The sequence below is a fragment of the Cervus canadensis genome, chromosome 30 (genome assembly GCF_019320065.1).
Source record: "Cervus canadensis isolate Bull #8, Minnesota chromosome 30, ASM1932006v1, whole genome shotgun sequence".
Lineage (NCBI taxonomy): Eukaryota > Metazoa > Chordata > Mammalia > Artiodactyla > Cervidae > Cervus > Cervus canadensis.
The window spans coordinates 35,659,676-35,676,011 of record NC_057415.1 but is presented as its reverse complement, the minus strand read 5'-3'; the positions used below and the strand labels follow the sequence as shown (position 1 = coordinate 35,676,011).

The following is a 16,336-nucleotide window of genomic DNA, read 5'->3' as shown; positions in this document are numbered from 1 at the left end:
GTTTATATTATCTTGATCATCCTTAAAACGGTGGCATTTTGAATGCAGAAACAGGTGCACAGAGGTTAAGTTATTTGCTCTGTGTCACACAGAAAGTCAACAGCAGAGCCAGGATGGGGGCCCAGAGACTCTGAACCCCAAATCCAGCTAGGCAAGGTGGAATCAGGAAGAGCAGGCCAGCACGATCCTTCCCTCTCTTCCCCGTCACTAACCTGGGTCTTAGACCAGCCCTCCCTCCTGAGTTTCTGTTCTGAGTGATCTGTTCCCCAGAAGAGAAGACCTTGCCCTGAAATAAGCTGGATGACTCACCATTGTGTCCTCACTCAAGACTTTTCCGGAACGCTTCTTTCATACCTGCCTCTCCAGACAGTAATCTGATGGTCTTGTGACCTTGTGCTTGCTCTCTGGTGCGTGTTTTTAAACATGGGAGCATGTGTGCACCTGCTGTGTTAACACAACTCCTCCCTACCCCCCAGTCCCTTCATCCTGTGACCATCTCCAGTCTATTTCTCCTTCTTCTGCTGAGCAGAGAATTCTGTCACCTGGTCTGTGATTTTGGGGTGTTAGGGTCAGCCCTGAAGAGCTGAGTGAAGTAAATTTGCCTCCTGAGAGCATTAATCCAACTAGCCAGTTATTAAGTTTGAAGACATCCACATATAATTTACATTCCCGCAATCATAGCACGCTGCCTGCGTCATCATCTGGTGATGGGTAGTATCTCAGCCGTGCCATCTGCCCGGGCAGATCGAGATTCCTCTGTGATGTGACCTGGTGGCATGCTGGCAAATCCCCTGGTGGAGTTTCACCAGTAAACATGTGATAGCAAGCAGGGAAGCAAGGGGCTCTGATGATGGCTCTTGCTTGCAGTGGACTTTCCCCCGATCTCATGGGATTTGTTTAGCCTTAGCTCATTGAATTCTTAAGTATGAGGCACTGTGCTAATAGGCTTCTTCTACCTAATGAGTGGAGAAAAGAGATCTTCATTTTCCAGGAGGGAAGCAGATGAACAGAGAGGGTGGGTAACTTGTGTGAAGTGGCACAGCTTATAAGCACTTGATTCAGGAGACTGGCTGATTCTGCAGGTTGCTGCAGCAGGAGAGGGGTGTGGTCGACAGTCACCAGCAGGCACTGGTACACTGCTTTAAGGTAGCTTTTGGATGTGGTCTGCCACACATAGGCAGCAGCCTGTGAAGAACAGAGACACATGGTCGCAGTCCCATTGGAGGCTGTCTCCCCAGCCGTCGGGCCCCTGGGAAAGTCCCTCTGCTGCTGTGAAGGTCCTGAGTTGGGTGCCACACCTGCCCCACCTGAGATGCCCCATCTGCCCTTCTGGTGTTTTCTTAAACCCTTTTGGTCCCTCCCAACTGACATGGAACCTTCAAGCCCCGAGGTTCAAGATCTAGTTCAAGGACCAACCTGGTAGCAATTTCATTTCTCCTAAATACAGCAATGAACCAGAGGACATTGAAGTTTAACTTGGGGCAGGACCTTAGCAACCGGGGATTCCCATCTGCTCATTGCTGCTGCTAAGTTGCTTCAGTCATGTCTGACACTTTGCGACTGCATGGACTGTAGCCCGCCCGGCTCCTCTGTCCATGGGGATTCTCTAGGCAAGAATACTGGAGTGGGTTGCCATGCCCTCCTCCAGGGGATCTTCCTGACCCAGGGATGAAACCCGCGTCTCTATGGCTCCTGCATTGGCAGTGGTTTGGTTACCACTAGCGCCACCTAGGAACCTGCTTATTGCCAGTTGGCAAAACCAAGGCCAGCAAGAGGAAGGCATAGCCCTCGACCACCCAGCAGAACACAATGGAGATATGCCTGAGTGTCTGTTTCCCAACCAGAGTCCTTTCTAGTTTGCCTTGCTGTGTAAGGCTGCTTGCTACTGCGGCATGCCAGTGAGAGAAGCCCCCAGTTCTGTGAGATGAATGGCCTGGGCACCTAACCGGGAACGAGAACCACATTATCCTCCAGATGGCCTGAGCCTCAGGGATCAAGGTGGCAGTGGTGAGTGAGTGAGGTAGGCAGGTGGAAGGGCTTTCAGGGCGAGAAAGCGCCAGCCAGCTCTCTTTAGGAATTAATCCTTCCATTCAGTCAGTTCATTTGCTCAGTTGTGTCCAACTCTTTGCCACCCCACGGACTGCAGCATGCCAGGCTTCCCTGTCCTTCACCAACTCCCGAAGTTTGCTCAGACTCATGTCCATCAAATCAGTGATGCCATCCAACCATCTCATCCTCTGTTGTTCCCTTCTCCTCCTGCCAGGGACACCTGTTAAAAATAAGCAAATGGTTGTTTTTGTTTAAAAAAAAAAGAAAAAAGGAGATAAGACAGCCAGGAAAAAACAGCAACTGAACTCCTAGACCCTCCCCTCCTCCCCACCTTCCCTGCATGACACACACAGTCTAGTCAAAGCGCCGTGGATGGAGCCCCCCTCACTGCATTCTAATGGCACGGCACCAGGACCGTGTTCCCCGAGCCTGTTTAGGTGTGGAAAGTGCTGTCTCAGGAATCCTGTTTTTCTGCAGTTTTGCCAGAAAAATAAGGCAGCATTGGATGATTATATTCAAGCTCTCCAAGACCCAGTGAAAGCCCACATTTACCCCTAAAGAGCCAATATCAGAGGTTCTGGGATGGTCTAAACTTGAGTGGCCTTGAGATTTTCTGGTCCCGCAGGCTGGGGATGGGGAGACCGAGGTGCACAGGGGAAGCCGCTTGCCCAGGGCTGGTTTCGTGTCTGGGCTGCGCCTTCTGCGTCCCTTCCCATCTCGGGTTGCCAGGGTCCCCTTCTGCAGCGTGCTGGGGACCGGCAGTGCCTGGGAGACTCGGTGACCTGCCAGGCCCTCTCCGGCGCCAGCCTTCCCTCGTCTTCTCATCAAAGGCATTAACCTCCTCTCCATTCTCAAGGTTGCTGCTTGCCTATTTATAGAACTGACCAAGAAAATGCCACTATTGCCAGCGATACAGAATACAAATCATGCACTGTGCGTTGATTTTCATTCTCTCAGACACCTTCTTCTTCTTTTTCCCCCAGCTCCCTGGATAATGCTTTTCTACACCTGGTTTGCCTTCTCAATGTGGAGCCACTACTAGGAGAGGGGAGTGGGCTCCGCCACATGCTGACGCCCCACTGTGTGCAGAAGCCCACCCCCTACGTGCTCCATGTTCCCCACAGGATTCTGAGGGGTGGGCATTGTCCGCGCCCCCCCCACCGCCTCGCCCCCAATGTGTGCTGCTTTGAAAGCAGAGCAGCCAAACTCAGTGACCCCGGACTCACAGGTGACAGAGGTGACTTAAATCCAGTTCTGCCCAAATCCACAGGGTCCCGTTCTTTCCACTTGCCTTCCCCTGTTCCAAATTCCAGCGCAGTCTTCCAGATCTGACGAGGAAGGTGGCTGCAGGGTGATGCCTGTGCATGTTATGGTTCCTTTGGAGGCCAAAAATCTGCTTTCTCACCCAGTCATGGCAAGCAGGCTTTTATGAGGACCTACTCTGGGCCTGGCCTTCCTCAGTGGCTCAGCGGGTAGAGAATCTGGCTGCAACACGGGAGTTGCAGGAGATGTGAGTTCGATCCCTGTGGTCAGGAAGATCCCTTGGAGGAAGGCATGGCAACCCACTCCAGTATTCTTGCCTGGAGAGTCCCATGGACAGGGGAGCCTGGGGGGCTACAGTTCACAGGGTCACAAAGAATCAGACACGACCGAAGCGGCTTCACGGGCAGGCACGCACTCTGGGCCCAGCGAAGCCTTGTCTCCCTCCAGGCCGCAGGTGCCCTGAAGATACGCTCACATTGCTCTCTCCAGTCCGCACACAGTAGGCTCTCGGTCAGCCCTTGTGGAATGAGTGAGGGCTCAGACTCACCATCTGTCCCGGGGAGGAAGCAGAGAAGAGGCAAGCCCATCGAAGCAGCATCAGAGCTGCAGCAGCGCCTTCATGGAGGAGGGAGCCAGGGGTGGGGCAGAGGGGTCAGGAAGACCCTTCAGAGGCCACAGTGGGCTTCCGCGATGCTGTGTGCTAAATTGCAGCAGAAGCACGCTTGGTCTCCGGCTTCCTCCATCCTGCATCTTAAACTTCACAGAGGTTTTATTTTCCCAATTGTGCTGTCAAGGGAGTCCCGGGGAATGGGAAAAGAACACTGTAAATCTTTCTTTGCTCATCTTCTCAGAAATCTTTTTTACAAGCAGAATTTTGGAGAGCTGCCATCTGCTTGTTATCCCTTTGCCCGGGGACTGGCATTTAACTGTGGGGTCGAGGGGCCCTCCCAGCCCGACCTTCCTCCTCTGGAGGACGTTCAGGTGTCAGGGTGTCCAGGCCTGTGGTCCAGTGTCCTTGTCCAGAAACTCTACCCAACAGGGCTTTCCACTGTCTCTGAAAGCCCCGCCCTTGACCCCTTTCGTCCGTGGAGAGGACCGGGGGTCAGCAGAACACAGTGCTCTGCAGGTTCAGAGAGTTAAGTGGCCCCTCCGTTTTATGCATATTGCTATTTTCTGATATTGAAAGCACTATACCTTCCTTCTGGAACATTTGGAAAATATAGAAAAACAGGAAGAACAAAATAATAACCACCCATAATCCTGCCACCCAGAGAGAAGGACTGCTGGCATCTTGGCACATTACTCCTCGGTTTCAATTTTTTCCCCCTGTGTATTTTTTCTCTTAACATAACTGAGATCACGCTGTGAGACAGGATTTATATCCTCTGACCCCACTTAACATTAAAATCTATCACATTAAAATGCTTTGTAATGGTTGTAAAATCTATCACATTAAAATGCTTTGTAATGATTGTAAAATCTATCACATTAAAATGCTTTGTAATGATTGTAAATGTGATTTTAACGGCAGCATGGACTTACCCATGTGTAGGTACTATCATTGATACGAAATCCCGGGTTCTGGGGTGTGTTTGCTTGTTAATCCCAGTGCTGAATGACCGTCTCCCAGAATAAAGGGCTTCGTGTCAGTACAGGTGCATCATGGGAAAGCAGTATGGCTGCTCCCAGGGGGCAGAGTTTGGGTTTACTTCTCCCCTAGTCCTTCCGTCCCCGGACTAGAAAGTGTCAAGTCAAGGTGGTATCTACACTCAGCATTAGTTGCTTTGTGAAAGGAACCCCTTACTAGCTGTGTGGGCAGGTCATTTCCCCTCATTTTCTTCAACTAAGTCGTGGAATCCCTCCTCAGCAAGATTGGATTCCATAAGGATTTCAGGAGATAAAGCACATCAGGTACGCAGCAGAGTGTCTCATACATACAGGCCTTTTTATCATTGTTAAGCTACCATTATTGCTGTTGCTCAATCACTAAGTCATGCGCGACTCTTTGAAACCCCATGGACTGCAGCACGCCAGGCTTCCCCGTCATTCACTATCTCCCGGAGCTTGCTCAAACTCATGTCCACTGAGTTGGAGATGCCATCCAACCATCTCATTCTCTATCTACCCCTTCTCCTGCCCTCAATCTTTCCCAGCATCAGGGTCTTTTCTAGTGAGTCAGCTCTTCACATCAAGTGGCCAAAGTATTGGAGCTTCAGCTTCAGCATCAGTCCTTCCAATGAATCTTCAAAGTTGATTTCCTTTAGGATTGATTGCTTGGATCTCCTTGCTGGCCAAGAGACTCTCAAGAGTCTTCTCCAGTAGCACAGTTTGAAAGCATCAATTCTTCGGCACTCAGCCTTCTTCATGGTCCAACTCTCTCATCCATACATGACTACTGGAAAAACCATAACTCTGACTATATGCACCTTTGTCAGCAAAGTGATGTCTCTGCTTTTGAAGATTCTGTCTAGGTTTGTCATAGCTTTTCTTCCAAAGGGCAAGTGTCTTTTAATTTCATGGCAGCAGTTACCATCCACAGTGATTTTGAAGCCCAAGAAAATAAAATATGCCACTGTTTCCATTTTTTCCCCTTCTATTTGCCATAAAGTGATGGCCATTATTATTAGTATTTTTATCTCTTAACTTTCTATGGGGGTCGTCGAGATCTTCCCCAGTTTCCGTAAGGGCTCGTGGGCTCAGCATATGGTTGTGCTCATGGCTAAGATTTGTTGCAGCAAAAGGGTACCCCACACAGTGAGCGTGGAGAACAGCACACAGGGCTGAGACCGCAGGGATCCAGGCACACGCTCCTGAGTCCTCTCCCCGTGCGGTCACACAGGGTGGGCTTGATTCTGCCAGGACTGAGTTGTGACCACGTGTGAAATGTCTTCCAGGGACGCACTTTAGAGACTCACACCAGGGGGCTGGTCATGTAGGCCTCTCTGCCTATGCCCACATTCCAGACCTCTACGTCGTTTGTACAAATAATCCCGGCACAGTGAGCCTCCCATATCAAGTCAGGAATGGTGGGAACATGCAGATTCCACGTTCCCAGAGGTCAGCCCAGCCGGTCTTCATAAGGATGCAGTTGTAGGCCTGCTCCATTAACTCTTCAGCAGAGATATGCTGAGAGGTCCTATTTCCTGTGTTTGGACCACTTCAAGGTGAGGGGTGGGGTGGGGTGGGACAGATGCCCTCATTTCCATGGGACAAAACTGAGGGCTGGTGAAGGGAAGAGACATGGGGGATGGCTGCCTCCTCCGTGTGCAGGGCCCCAAGAGGAAGCAAGCTCTGGATAATCTCTCACCATCCCCTTTCCTGCTTACATCTCTCTCTCTCTCTCTCTAGGCTCTCAAGGGCTCCAAGAAGCTGGTGCTATCCGTGTACTCAGCGGGGCGCATCCCCGGCGGCTACGTCACCAACCACATCTACACCTGGGTGGACCCCCAGGGCCGCAGCATCTCGCCGCCCTCAGGCCTGCCCCAGCCCCACGGCAGTGCCCTGCGGCAGCATGAGGGTGACCGGAGGAGCACCCTACACCTCCTGCAAGGCGGGGATGAGAAAAAGGTGAGCCTCCTGGCCTTGGCCTCGCAGGGCCTCCTGGAGATGGAGGGCTGGTGGGAGGCGGGATGGGGGAGCTGGCCACTGAGATGCCATTCTCCTTGCCAAACCCAGAACAGGGTTAGAGCCTGGAAGAAAGGCCTTGGTTCTGTAGGAGCTCCTGGTCTTCATCTCCGTCAATTCCCTCGTTGTTATTGTTCAGTTGCTCAGTCGTGTCCAGCTCTTTGTGACTCCATGGACTGCATCACGCCAGGTTTCCCCTGTCCTTCAGTATCTCCGGAATTTGCTCAAATTCATGTCCATTGAGTCAGCGATGCCATCCACCATCTCATCCTCTGTTGCGCCCTTCTCCTCCTGCCTTCAATCTTCCCCAGCATCAGGGGCTTTTCTAATGAGTCAGCTGTTTGCATCAGGTGGCCAAAGTATTGGAGTTTCAGCTTCAGCATCAGTCCTTCCAATGTATATTCCGGGTTGATTTCCTTTAGGGTTGACTGGTTTGATCTCCCTGCAGTCCAAGGGACGCTCAAGAGTCCTGCAACACAGTTCGAAAGCATCAGTTCTCCATGGCAGAGTAGAGGGGACCCTCTAGGCTTGGGGGGGCAGCTCCGTTCTCCCTCTGCCGTCCTCTGTGGTGTTGCCCCCCGTGGTTGAAGCCTAGTCTACATGTAGCCCCGAGAGTGGACAGAGGAAGAGAGGACGCTCAGATGATTTACACTCGCGATGACTTAACTCCTCAGTGGCCCAGATCCAGGCGCATGGCCACATGCAGCTGCCAGGACTGCAAGCCTCACGGGGCACCTTTTGCAGTGTGGGTTTCGGGTTGTAAGGAACGGAAACTGGTCCTGGTCAGCTTCCACAAAGTCAGAATTGACTGGCAGTGTGTGGGCAGGCCCAGAACTGAAGCTGAGGCACTCAGGACACAGCCCCCAGGAAGAAAGGGGTCCCCACAGTTTCCGTTCTCTGCATCCTTTCCCTCGAGATTCGTGTATGGGGAGGGAGCACCTGGTTGGCTGGCAGGGACCTTTGATTGACAGAAACACCGGTGCTGTGGCTGGTGGGGGCGGGGTTGTAGCCCAAAGCACCGTGGGATGCTGTAACCTGAAGAAGAGGGTGGGGGCCTCAAGAGATGCCCCCTACAGAACCTTCCTTCCCCAAGACCGTGACTGTTTCTTTAATAAAATGGAGAAAGGACTGAGAGATGATCCCCCTGATATTTTAAGGCTCACTCTGGGTGCTGTTTGCATTGCGCCCTTTCATTGCTCCTGGGACCAAAAAAGTCCTTCCTGTAAGCAGCTCTCTGAGGTTTTAAGACCCTGACACAGCTTGGGGCTCTGAGCCAAGCGCCTTCCCTCCGGAGACTCTTAGCTCTCCTTTCCTGTCGATAAGACCATAACATTTATTTAATGTGTTTTGTGTTCTTTGCTCAAATATCAGTATGCTGGAGCCGGCAGAGAGGCAGCGGGGTAGCCAGCTAGTGTGAACCACCAGCGCCTGCATGGGCCTCTTCAAGGGGGCCAGGGCTGGTTGGCTGCAGAAAGGGGCTCATGCCCACCTCCCCTCCAGGCGCTGTTGTTCTCTGGCCATCTCGAGAAAGCGGCACAGCCTGTGGCATTGAGTCATTTTCAAGGCCAGCCTTCCAGGGCTGGGCAGAGAACTTGTTGTATCTTTTTCTCAAGCCTTCCCTCTGGAGGGCTTGAACATAGAGTAGTAATTATGATCAGGAGCTCGCTGTGTGCTAGTTTGTGCTCACAGCATCTTCCGGAATCCTTGTGGTTGCTCTATGGGGTAGGTGTCGTTATCAACATTTTGGAGACACAAAATCCAAGACTCAGGTGCCGCGGCAACCAGGATCCACTGAGTGAGTCAGCCCATGCTTAGCGAGCACCTCTGGTATACCTGGTGCTGTTATGGGAGGTGGGAATGCAGAAATGGACAGGAGACATGAAGCCCCGCTCTGGGGAAGCTGCTGGTGAGTTTGGAGGTCATAGGAAGAATGAGACGATAGTCCAGAAATGGGCATATTTGAACAAGATAAATAAGACAGTGAAGTTTAATGGAAGAAATTAAAATCAGGAAGCGTGATGGGGAGTGATGGGGAGGGAGCCCCTGCTTCAGATGAGGTGGGCTGGGAGGGTCTCTCGGAGGAGGTGACCTCTGAGCTGAGACCGAGAGGAAGATGGAGCTGCCATGTATCAGAGTGCTGAAAATGCCAGGCGGCTAGGACAGCATGTGCAAAGGCCCTGAGGTGGGAATAAATGTGGCACCTTCAAGGCTTAGAGCAAAGGACCGTGGCACTGGAGCTGAGTGGGTGGGAAGGTTGGGAGGATGTAGGGTGCCCTGTGGGAGTCTTGGAGTAACTTATATAGGGATGTAGAAGGCGGAAGGGCTTCCCAGGTGGCACTAATGGCCAGTGCAGGAGATGCAAGCTTCGTGGGTTTGATCCCTGGGTCAGGAGGATCCCCAGGTCAGGAGGATCCCCTGGAGGAGGAAATGGCAACCTACTCCAGTATTCTTGGGAGAAGAGGAGCCTGGCAGACTATAGTCCACAGGGTTGCAAAGAGTCGAACACGACTGCAGTGACTGAGCATGCACAAACGCATGTATGCAGAAGGCAGAAGCTGAGACAGTCAGGCTCCAGGGGGGACACGTATAACTCAGGAGGCAGGAAATGCCCTGACCCACACCAGGAAAGCCTCTCCATTGCCCCATTCCTCCTCCTGCTGATACAGTATGGAGCCCCTGATTTCCCACTGAGGACGGACATGGGGAAATGTCTCCGGAGCCCTCACTTTTGGCTCCCTGGCCCGATTCTCTTCTCTCCAGTGGCCTGGTCTCATCCACTATTCCAAATAGCCACCACAGGCTCTGGACTTCCCATGCCTAACTTCAAAAACCCTAATCTCAACCCTAGTGGGGACACACCTTCTAGGCAAATAGTTCTCAGGGCAATAGTGATGTAAAAACCACCGGTAGTGATATTATCCTTGAAAGCCCCTCAACTGTCCACCGAAGCTAGTTCTGATTTTGCAGCCCTTGCTAGTAAGGATCTTCTCTACACTGAAGTGTGAGAACCATCCCAGAGGCTGCAGGAAGGAACAGAAAGGAAGAACACCGGTAACTCCTCGGAGAATCAGGCTCGTCTATACTCAAGTCACGGTAACATGCTCAGAAATGAAGAGGGTGCAGAGTTGTTCATCATTCCAGCTTCCCATTCTGTGCTGACCCCCAGTCTCTATAGTGCAGATGTAGTCTCTGTATTAAAAAAAAGTAGGGCAGACCTGTTGTGGGGGTTAGATGGGATCATGTCAGCATGATAGGAAGAATAAGACACTAGATCCAGACTGCCTGGCTTCAGATCCTGACCCCACCACTTACCAGCTGTGTGACCTTGGATAAGTTACACAACCTCTCTGGGCCTTAACTTCCTCTTCTATAAAATGGAGGCAATGGTAGGGCCTCCTCTCCCCACCACTGGTTCTGAGCTTTGGTGTACTCACAGTGCCTGGCACAGTGTACATGCTTGGTACGTACTTATTGCATGAATGACTATTTTAAAACGCAGGATTCAAAGGTCCCCTACTGCCCACCGCCCACCAGGGTCACTGGCCCTTGAGCAAGTGGGCAAGTCTCCGTGGTTTCCCAGAGCCACGGCCCCAGTGTGGGCGGAGCAGGCAGATCCTCTGCAGCAGCGGCTGTTGCCTCCCCCGAGCTCATGCCTTCAGCAACTGCACGGACAAGGTGGGCCCTGCCCCTTTGGCTCATGCTGGGAATCAGCTGGGTATGGAAGGTGAGGAGGACTGGGTCTGAAGTCCGTACAAGGAAAACCTACAGTTCTCCTCTACCGTCACACTCACTGTGCTCTGGCACCAGATGTGTGCAGGTTTTTTCCACCAAGTGATTCTCTGGAACACCAGCTGGGTGTCTTTTAATTTAACTCAATTCTGACACGCTCCTCCTGGAGACAGTGTCCAGCCGCACAGGTTAAAGACTCAGTCCGATGGCACAGCCCCCCAGTGCCCCACTCCAGATGCCAGCTGCAGGTTTATTTTGTCACCTGTGCTTCTGACCAATTGGCATAACTCAGAGGTTTCCATGACCCTATCGCAGCTTTGACTAATTTGCTAAAATGATTCATGGAACTCCTGTGGATAGTTTACTCACTGTTTACCAGTTTATCAAAAAGGACATGATAAAGGATAAAGATGAACATCCAGACGGAAGGGATGCATAGGACAGGGTATGTGGGAGGGGTTCAGAGCTTCCACGCCCCCTCCGGATGTACCACAGTCCCCATACTTCCACCTGTCACTTAGCTGGAAGCTCTCTGCTGCTGCTGCTGCTAAGTTGCTTCAGATGTGTCCGACTCTGTGCAACCCCATAGACGGCAGCCCACCAGGCTCCCCAGTTCCTGGGATTCTCCAGGCAAGAACACTGGAGTGGGTTGCCATTTCCTTCTCCAATTCATGAAAGTGAAAAGTGAAAGTGAAGTCGCTCAGTCGTGTCTGACTCTTAGCGATCCCATGGACTGCAGCCTACCAGGCTCCTCTGTCCATGGGATTTTCCAGGCAAGAGTACTGGAGTGGGGTGCCATTGCCTTCTCCAAGAGCCGGAAGCTCTCTGAACCCCATACAATTGAGATTTTTATGGAGCCTTCATCATATAGGCATGACCAGTTATTAACTCCATTTCCAGCCCCTTCTTCCATCTCTGGAGAGTGGGGAAGGTGGAGGTTCCAGCAGGTAACTGAAGCAGATGGGGGTGGTGTTGAAAGTTCCAAGCTTCTGATCATCGCTGGGTCTTTCTGGTGAGCAGACGCCTTCCAGGTGCCCAGTCAGAGCCGCCTTACTAGAACAAAAGATGCTCCTAGTGGTCTTATCACTTAGGAATCTACAAAGTTTCCGGAGCTTATTGCCAGGAAGGAGGACAAAGACAAAAAATATATATTTCTTAGTATAAATCACAGTATCACCCCTGGTTTCAGAACTCCCTGACTGTGTGACCTTGGGTGAGTCACTTAAGCTTCCCTAGCCGTGATTTGGGGGTGATCACAGGAGCCACATGGGGCTGGAACACAGTAATTCACGGCAGCAACAACCATCAGTTATCCATCACTACCCACGTGCTAGGCACCTTTCATATCTTTTTTTGCCCCCAAATATTTATGGATGCCATCTCCTGGGGCTGTTCACATTGCTTCCTTGGGGCTCTAAGGGAGGACTGGAAGAAGGTTGGCAGTAGGCTGTGTGGTTCTCATTTCACTGATGGAGAAACTGAAGATCAGAAAAGCAATGGGCCTTGCCCCAGAGTTGCCCAGGAGTAAAGGGCAGAACCAGGATGTGAACTCAGTCCTCTGGGAGGCAGTGCAGTGAGCTGATAAAACGGCTGGGCTCTGACAGCTGCCAGCTCTTTGATCTTGGCCAGGCCGTTTCACCTCTCCAGCCTCAGTTTCCTTATCTGGGAACTGGGGATAGTAAGAGAAACCACAGAAGGGGAAAGAGAACTAAAGGAGGTAAGGCATGTGAAGTGTTGAGTAGGGATTGAGGAAAGACGCAGCACGTTTAGCAACCAATTGGTTTAATGGGTTATTGTTTTTATCTTATTATTTGCCGGCACGGTCTTCTGTTCACTGCGCCAGGCTGCCTCTCACAGCTTAGTGCCCTTTGCCATAGATGAGCTCTTGTTTCCTGCCAAGTGCTGGTGAGGTCGCCAGCAGGTGATCGAAGCTGATACCCTGCTGTGGATAGGTCTGTTATTATAGTCCTGTGATGGAGACTCCGTTTTATTCCCATGTAAAGGATTTGTGGGGAAGTGACCGGCAAGCCGTGGGGTTAGTTTTCAGCTTTAGTATTCAAAGGGGGAGCACAGCCACCTATGTGCTCCTGGGATCCTTTCTGCTCTCTCCCCCCACAATCCTCGTGGTCAGTTTGGACTTGAGTCTGTCTTCTCCAGCTCCTCCCCCGCCCCCGACCAGTAGGGGACCGGCTATGTGACCCTGGGCAAGTTACTTCCCCTCTGATCTCCAGAGGGGTAGATTGAAGAATGAAGTGAGATAATAGATGTAAGGGATGCCTGATGGGCTGGTGCAGAGCCCTTGATAACGGTCAGATGAATGGCTTTTTGGAAAGAGATAGCAAGTTGAATGGCTTCCCTCACTGACTCCGTGACATTTGCCCTCCGAGCTGCCTGCCGCGACCTCCGCCCCTCCCTCTCCTTCAGGCAGTCACACGGTGCTCTCTTTGGCTCCCTTACATGCCGCTGGGTCTTAACTTGTGTCGGGGTGTTTTCTGTCATTTTGGGGGGTAGGTTTTCAGCTGTTCTGCTTCCCTGGTGGCTCAGACAGTAAAGAATCTGCCTGCAGTGCGGGAGACCTGGGTTCGATCCCTGGGTCAGCAAGATCCCCTGGAGAAGGGAATAGCAACCCACTCCAGGATTCCTGCCTGGAGCATCCCATGGACAGCAGAGCCTGGCAGGCTACAGTCCATGGGGTTGCAAAGAGTCAGACATGACTGAGCAACTGGCACTTTCAACTCTTTGGCCACTTCTTTTTGTAAGTTCCCCTCCAGTCCCAAGCACACCTAACCTGCGTGTCCCTGCAGGCTCCTTCATGGATACTGAGGCTTCTGTGCCAGCCTCTTGCCACACCCGCCTCGGCCTCCCCCACCACCCCCAGCGCTCCCTGCTTTGGCCACCATGCGTCCCTTCCCCGGCTCTCCGTGAAGGATGTCACTTCTCCAGGAAGCTCCCCTCCATCCACCCCACCCCCATCTGCAGGCAGGGCCATTGCTCCTTCTCTGCACCCACATAGCCCCCAGGTCACCCCGTCCGGCTCTGACCGCACGGCTCTGTGATCTCTCTGCCCCTCAGGATTTGGCACCCTTGGGGGCAGACCCGTGTCTGGGTCATCTCCACGTCCCTGGCCTGGCGCTGGGTCTGCCCTGGGTGGGCTGTCCCTGTGTTTGTGAAATGAAGGGCTGCTGAAGTGACACCATGGATGGCAGAGCAGGATACCCCCAGGGAGGCAGGAGACCAGGCCCCTGGGAGGCGGGGGCCCCCGGGGGTGGCAGGGGTGGGCTCCGACCCTGGGCTCAGCCTGGATCCTCGGATCAGAGGACGGGGGGTGGGGGAGCTGGGTGGAGGCCTTGGGCCTGTCACGCAGTCCTTGACTGAAGGGTGTGAGTCAAGGGCGGCCAGTGGGGGCCGAGAGAGTCCGTGGGCCCCATGGTGTGAGGAAACCTGGGGTGCCAATACCAGGGGGTCCCGAGAGGTCATTTGCTCAGGGCCGTCCCTTTACTGCACGTGTACCTGTGACCCAGGAAGGGGAGGGACTTCCCCGCGTCACTCAGTGAGTCGGGGCAGAGCTGGGCAGAAACCGGAATGTTCCAGGGCACCTTCCAAGCCCTTCAGATACGGGAGGGGGCTCTGCAGGCTGCTGCCCCCCGAAGTGCCCGCTGCCCTCCAGGCCCCCGACGCGGTCTCCTCTCCCTCCTGCAGGTGAACCTGCTGCTGGGGGACGGCCGGTCCCTGGGCCTCACCATCCGCGGGGGAGCGGAGTACGGCCTGGGCATTTACGTCACCGGCGTGGACCCAGGCTCCGAAGCAGAAAGCAGCGGGCTCAAGGTGAGAGACCCCTGACTCCAGGGAGAGGGATGGGGCGCCGGGCTGCAGGTCAGGGAGAGCGGGAGGGAAGGTTCCTGCGTGTGGAACTCTGGGCAGCTGATTGCAATGGGACGTCCAGCAGAGCGGTCAGCACCCCGCCTGAAGGACCTGTCCCTGGCTCCACGACTCTCCTTCACAGCTCACAGCTCAGGACGCCTCACCCCCTCCTACCCCCATGCCCCGAGTTCTCCTAGCGATCCTCCCACAGGCAGCCTCCCACACGCTGCGGGCAGCCGGCCAGCCTGAGCTCTTCCAGGCCGCTGTTTTGCAAACATCGCTGATGGCCGGCGATGGCCCTGACTTCGGAGCTTATTGTGGCACCTGGAGAGGGAAGGGGAGAGGCGGCTGTGGGCTGGGACGGGGCTGCATCGGGCAGCTTCAGGCCTGGCATTTGATCCAGGGCAACCAGCAATTAGCTCTCATTTTGAAGAGGGCCAGCTGAGTGCCTGGCATTCGTCCTTGATGTCACACATGTCATCTCCCTGAACCTTATCCTGCCCTGTGGGGTGGATGTTCTTACCCACCTTGTCTAGTTGGGGAAACTGAGGCTGTAGAAGTTAAACAGACTTGTCCAAGGTCATGCAGCCGATGGCGTGCAGAGCAGGGTTTGAGCCCAGCAGCCTTAGCTCCAAAGTCCATGGACTTAACCGCTACACTGTATCCTGTGCTGAGGAGGGCCAGGAACTGCCCCAGGGCTTTGGAGGGGGTCAGTGGGTAAGGCAGAGACTGTGTTACACTGGACCCCAGACACAGACCCCTTAGATAAATAGCGGCATGCTGTGGCTAAATCCTGTGGCCAGAGGTGCTGTGGCACCTCTGCAGTGACCCTGGGTGCAGGTGGCATTTGAGCCAAGTCCAGTGGACGAGAAGCTGTGAGTGAAGGGGCTTTCTGATTGAAGGAGCCACGTGGTTTGACCATGTGTGACCGGATGGATGACCAGCCACGTGTGAGGCTGGGGAAGAAGGCAGGAGATGAGACTGTGTCTTCGTCACAAAGGGCCTGAGTGCTCTACTGACCCGGAGGAGCTGGTTCTCCATGTGGATGAGAAGAAGGGTCAGGGCAGATCAGAGTGGTGGTCAGAAGACTGCCCCTGCCCCCTCCGCCTGACGTGGCTCAGGGGATTCTCTTAGGAAACACATGATGAGACAAGCTCTGGGTCTGGAGTCCGGATGTCAGCTTTGCTGCTTTTGTTGTCGTAGCCTTGTGACCTTGGAGAATGCCTCCACCTCACTTTTTCCCTTCCCTTTCCTAGATAATGATAATGTACAGCATCTCTTTCTCAGAAAAAAATGAGGCATTCACTCAATGACATTAATGATAAAGGTTAAAATTATTGTGTGTCTGTGTTATGGACTGAATGTGTTCCTCCCAAATTCATCCCTTGAAACTCTAACTCCCAAAGTGCTGACACTAGGAGGTGAAGTCTTTGGAAGGTGATTAGGTTATAAAGGTGTAGCCCCATGAATGGATTTAGAGCAGCATTGACAGATATATGCTACCATACCTAAAAAGCAGAGACATTACTTTGCCAACAAAGGTCTGTCTAGTCAAAGCTATGGTTTTTCCAGTAGTCATGTATGGATGTGAGAGTTGGACTATAAAGAAAGCTGAGCACCGAAGAATTGATGCTTTTGAACTATGTGTTGGAGAAGATTAAATTGAACTGATGTGTAAAATAGGTGGCTAGTGGGAAGCTGCTGTATAGTGTAGGAAACTCAGCTTGGTGCTTTGTGATGACCTAGAGGGGTGGGAAGCAGGTGGGTGGGAAGGAGGTTCAAGAGGGAAGGATACATGTATGCATATAGT

General features: G+C 52.9%; 1 protein-coding gene across 2 annotated transcripts in view; it reads left to right on the top strand.

Annotated features, from left to right (window-relative positions):
* Positions 1–16,336, top strand: part of WHRN (whirlin) — an 89,008-nt gene that overhangs the window by 20,487 nt on the left and 52,185 nt on the right. For both annotated transcript variants that reach the window (XM_043453052.1, XM_043453049.1), the window contains exons 2-3: positions 6,661–6,879; positions 14,365–14,490. In XM_043453052.1, coding sequence (XP_043308987.1) covers positions 6,661–6,879; positions 14,365–14,490 — 345 coding nt within the window. The remainder of the gene's footprint in view (positions 1–6,660; positions 6,880–14,364; positions 14,491–16,336) is intronic.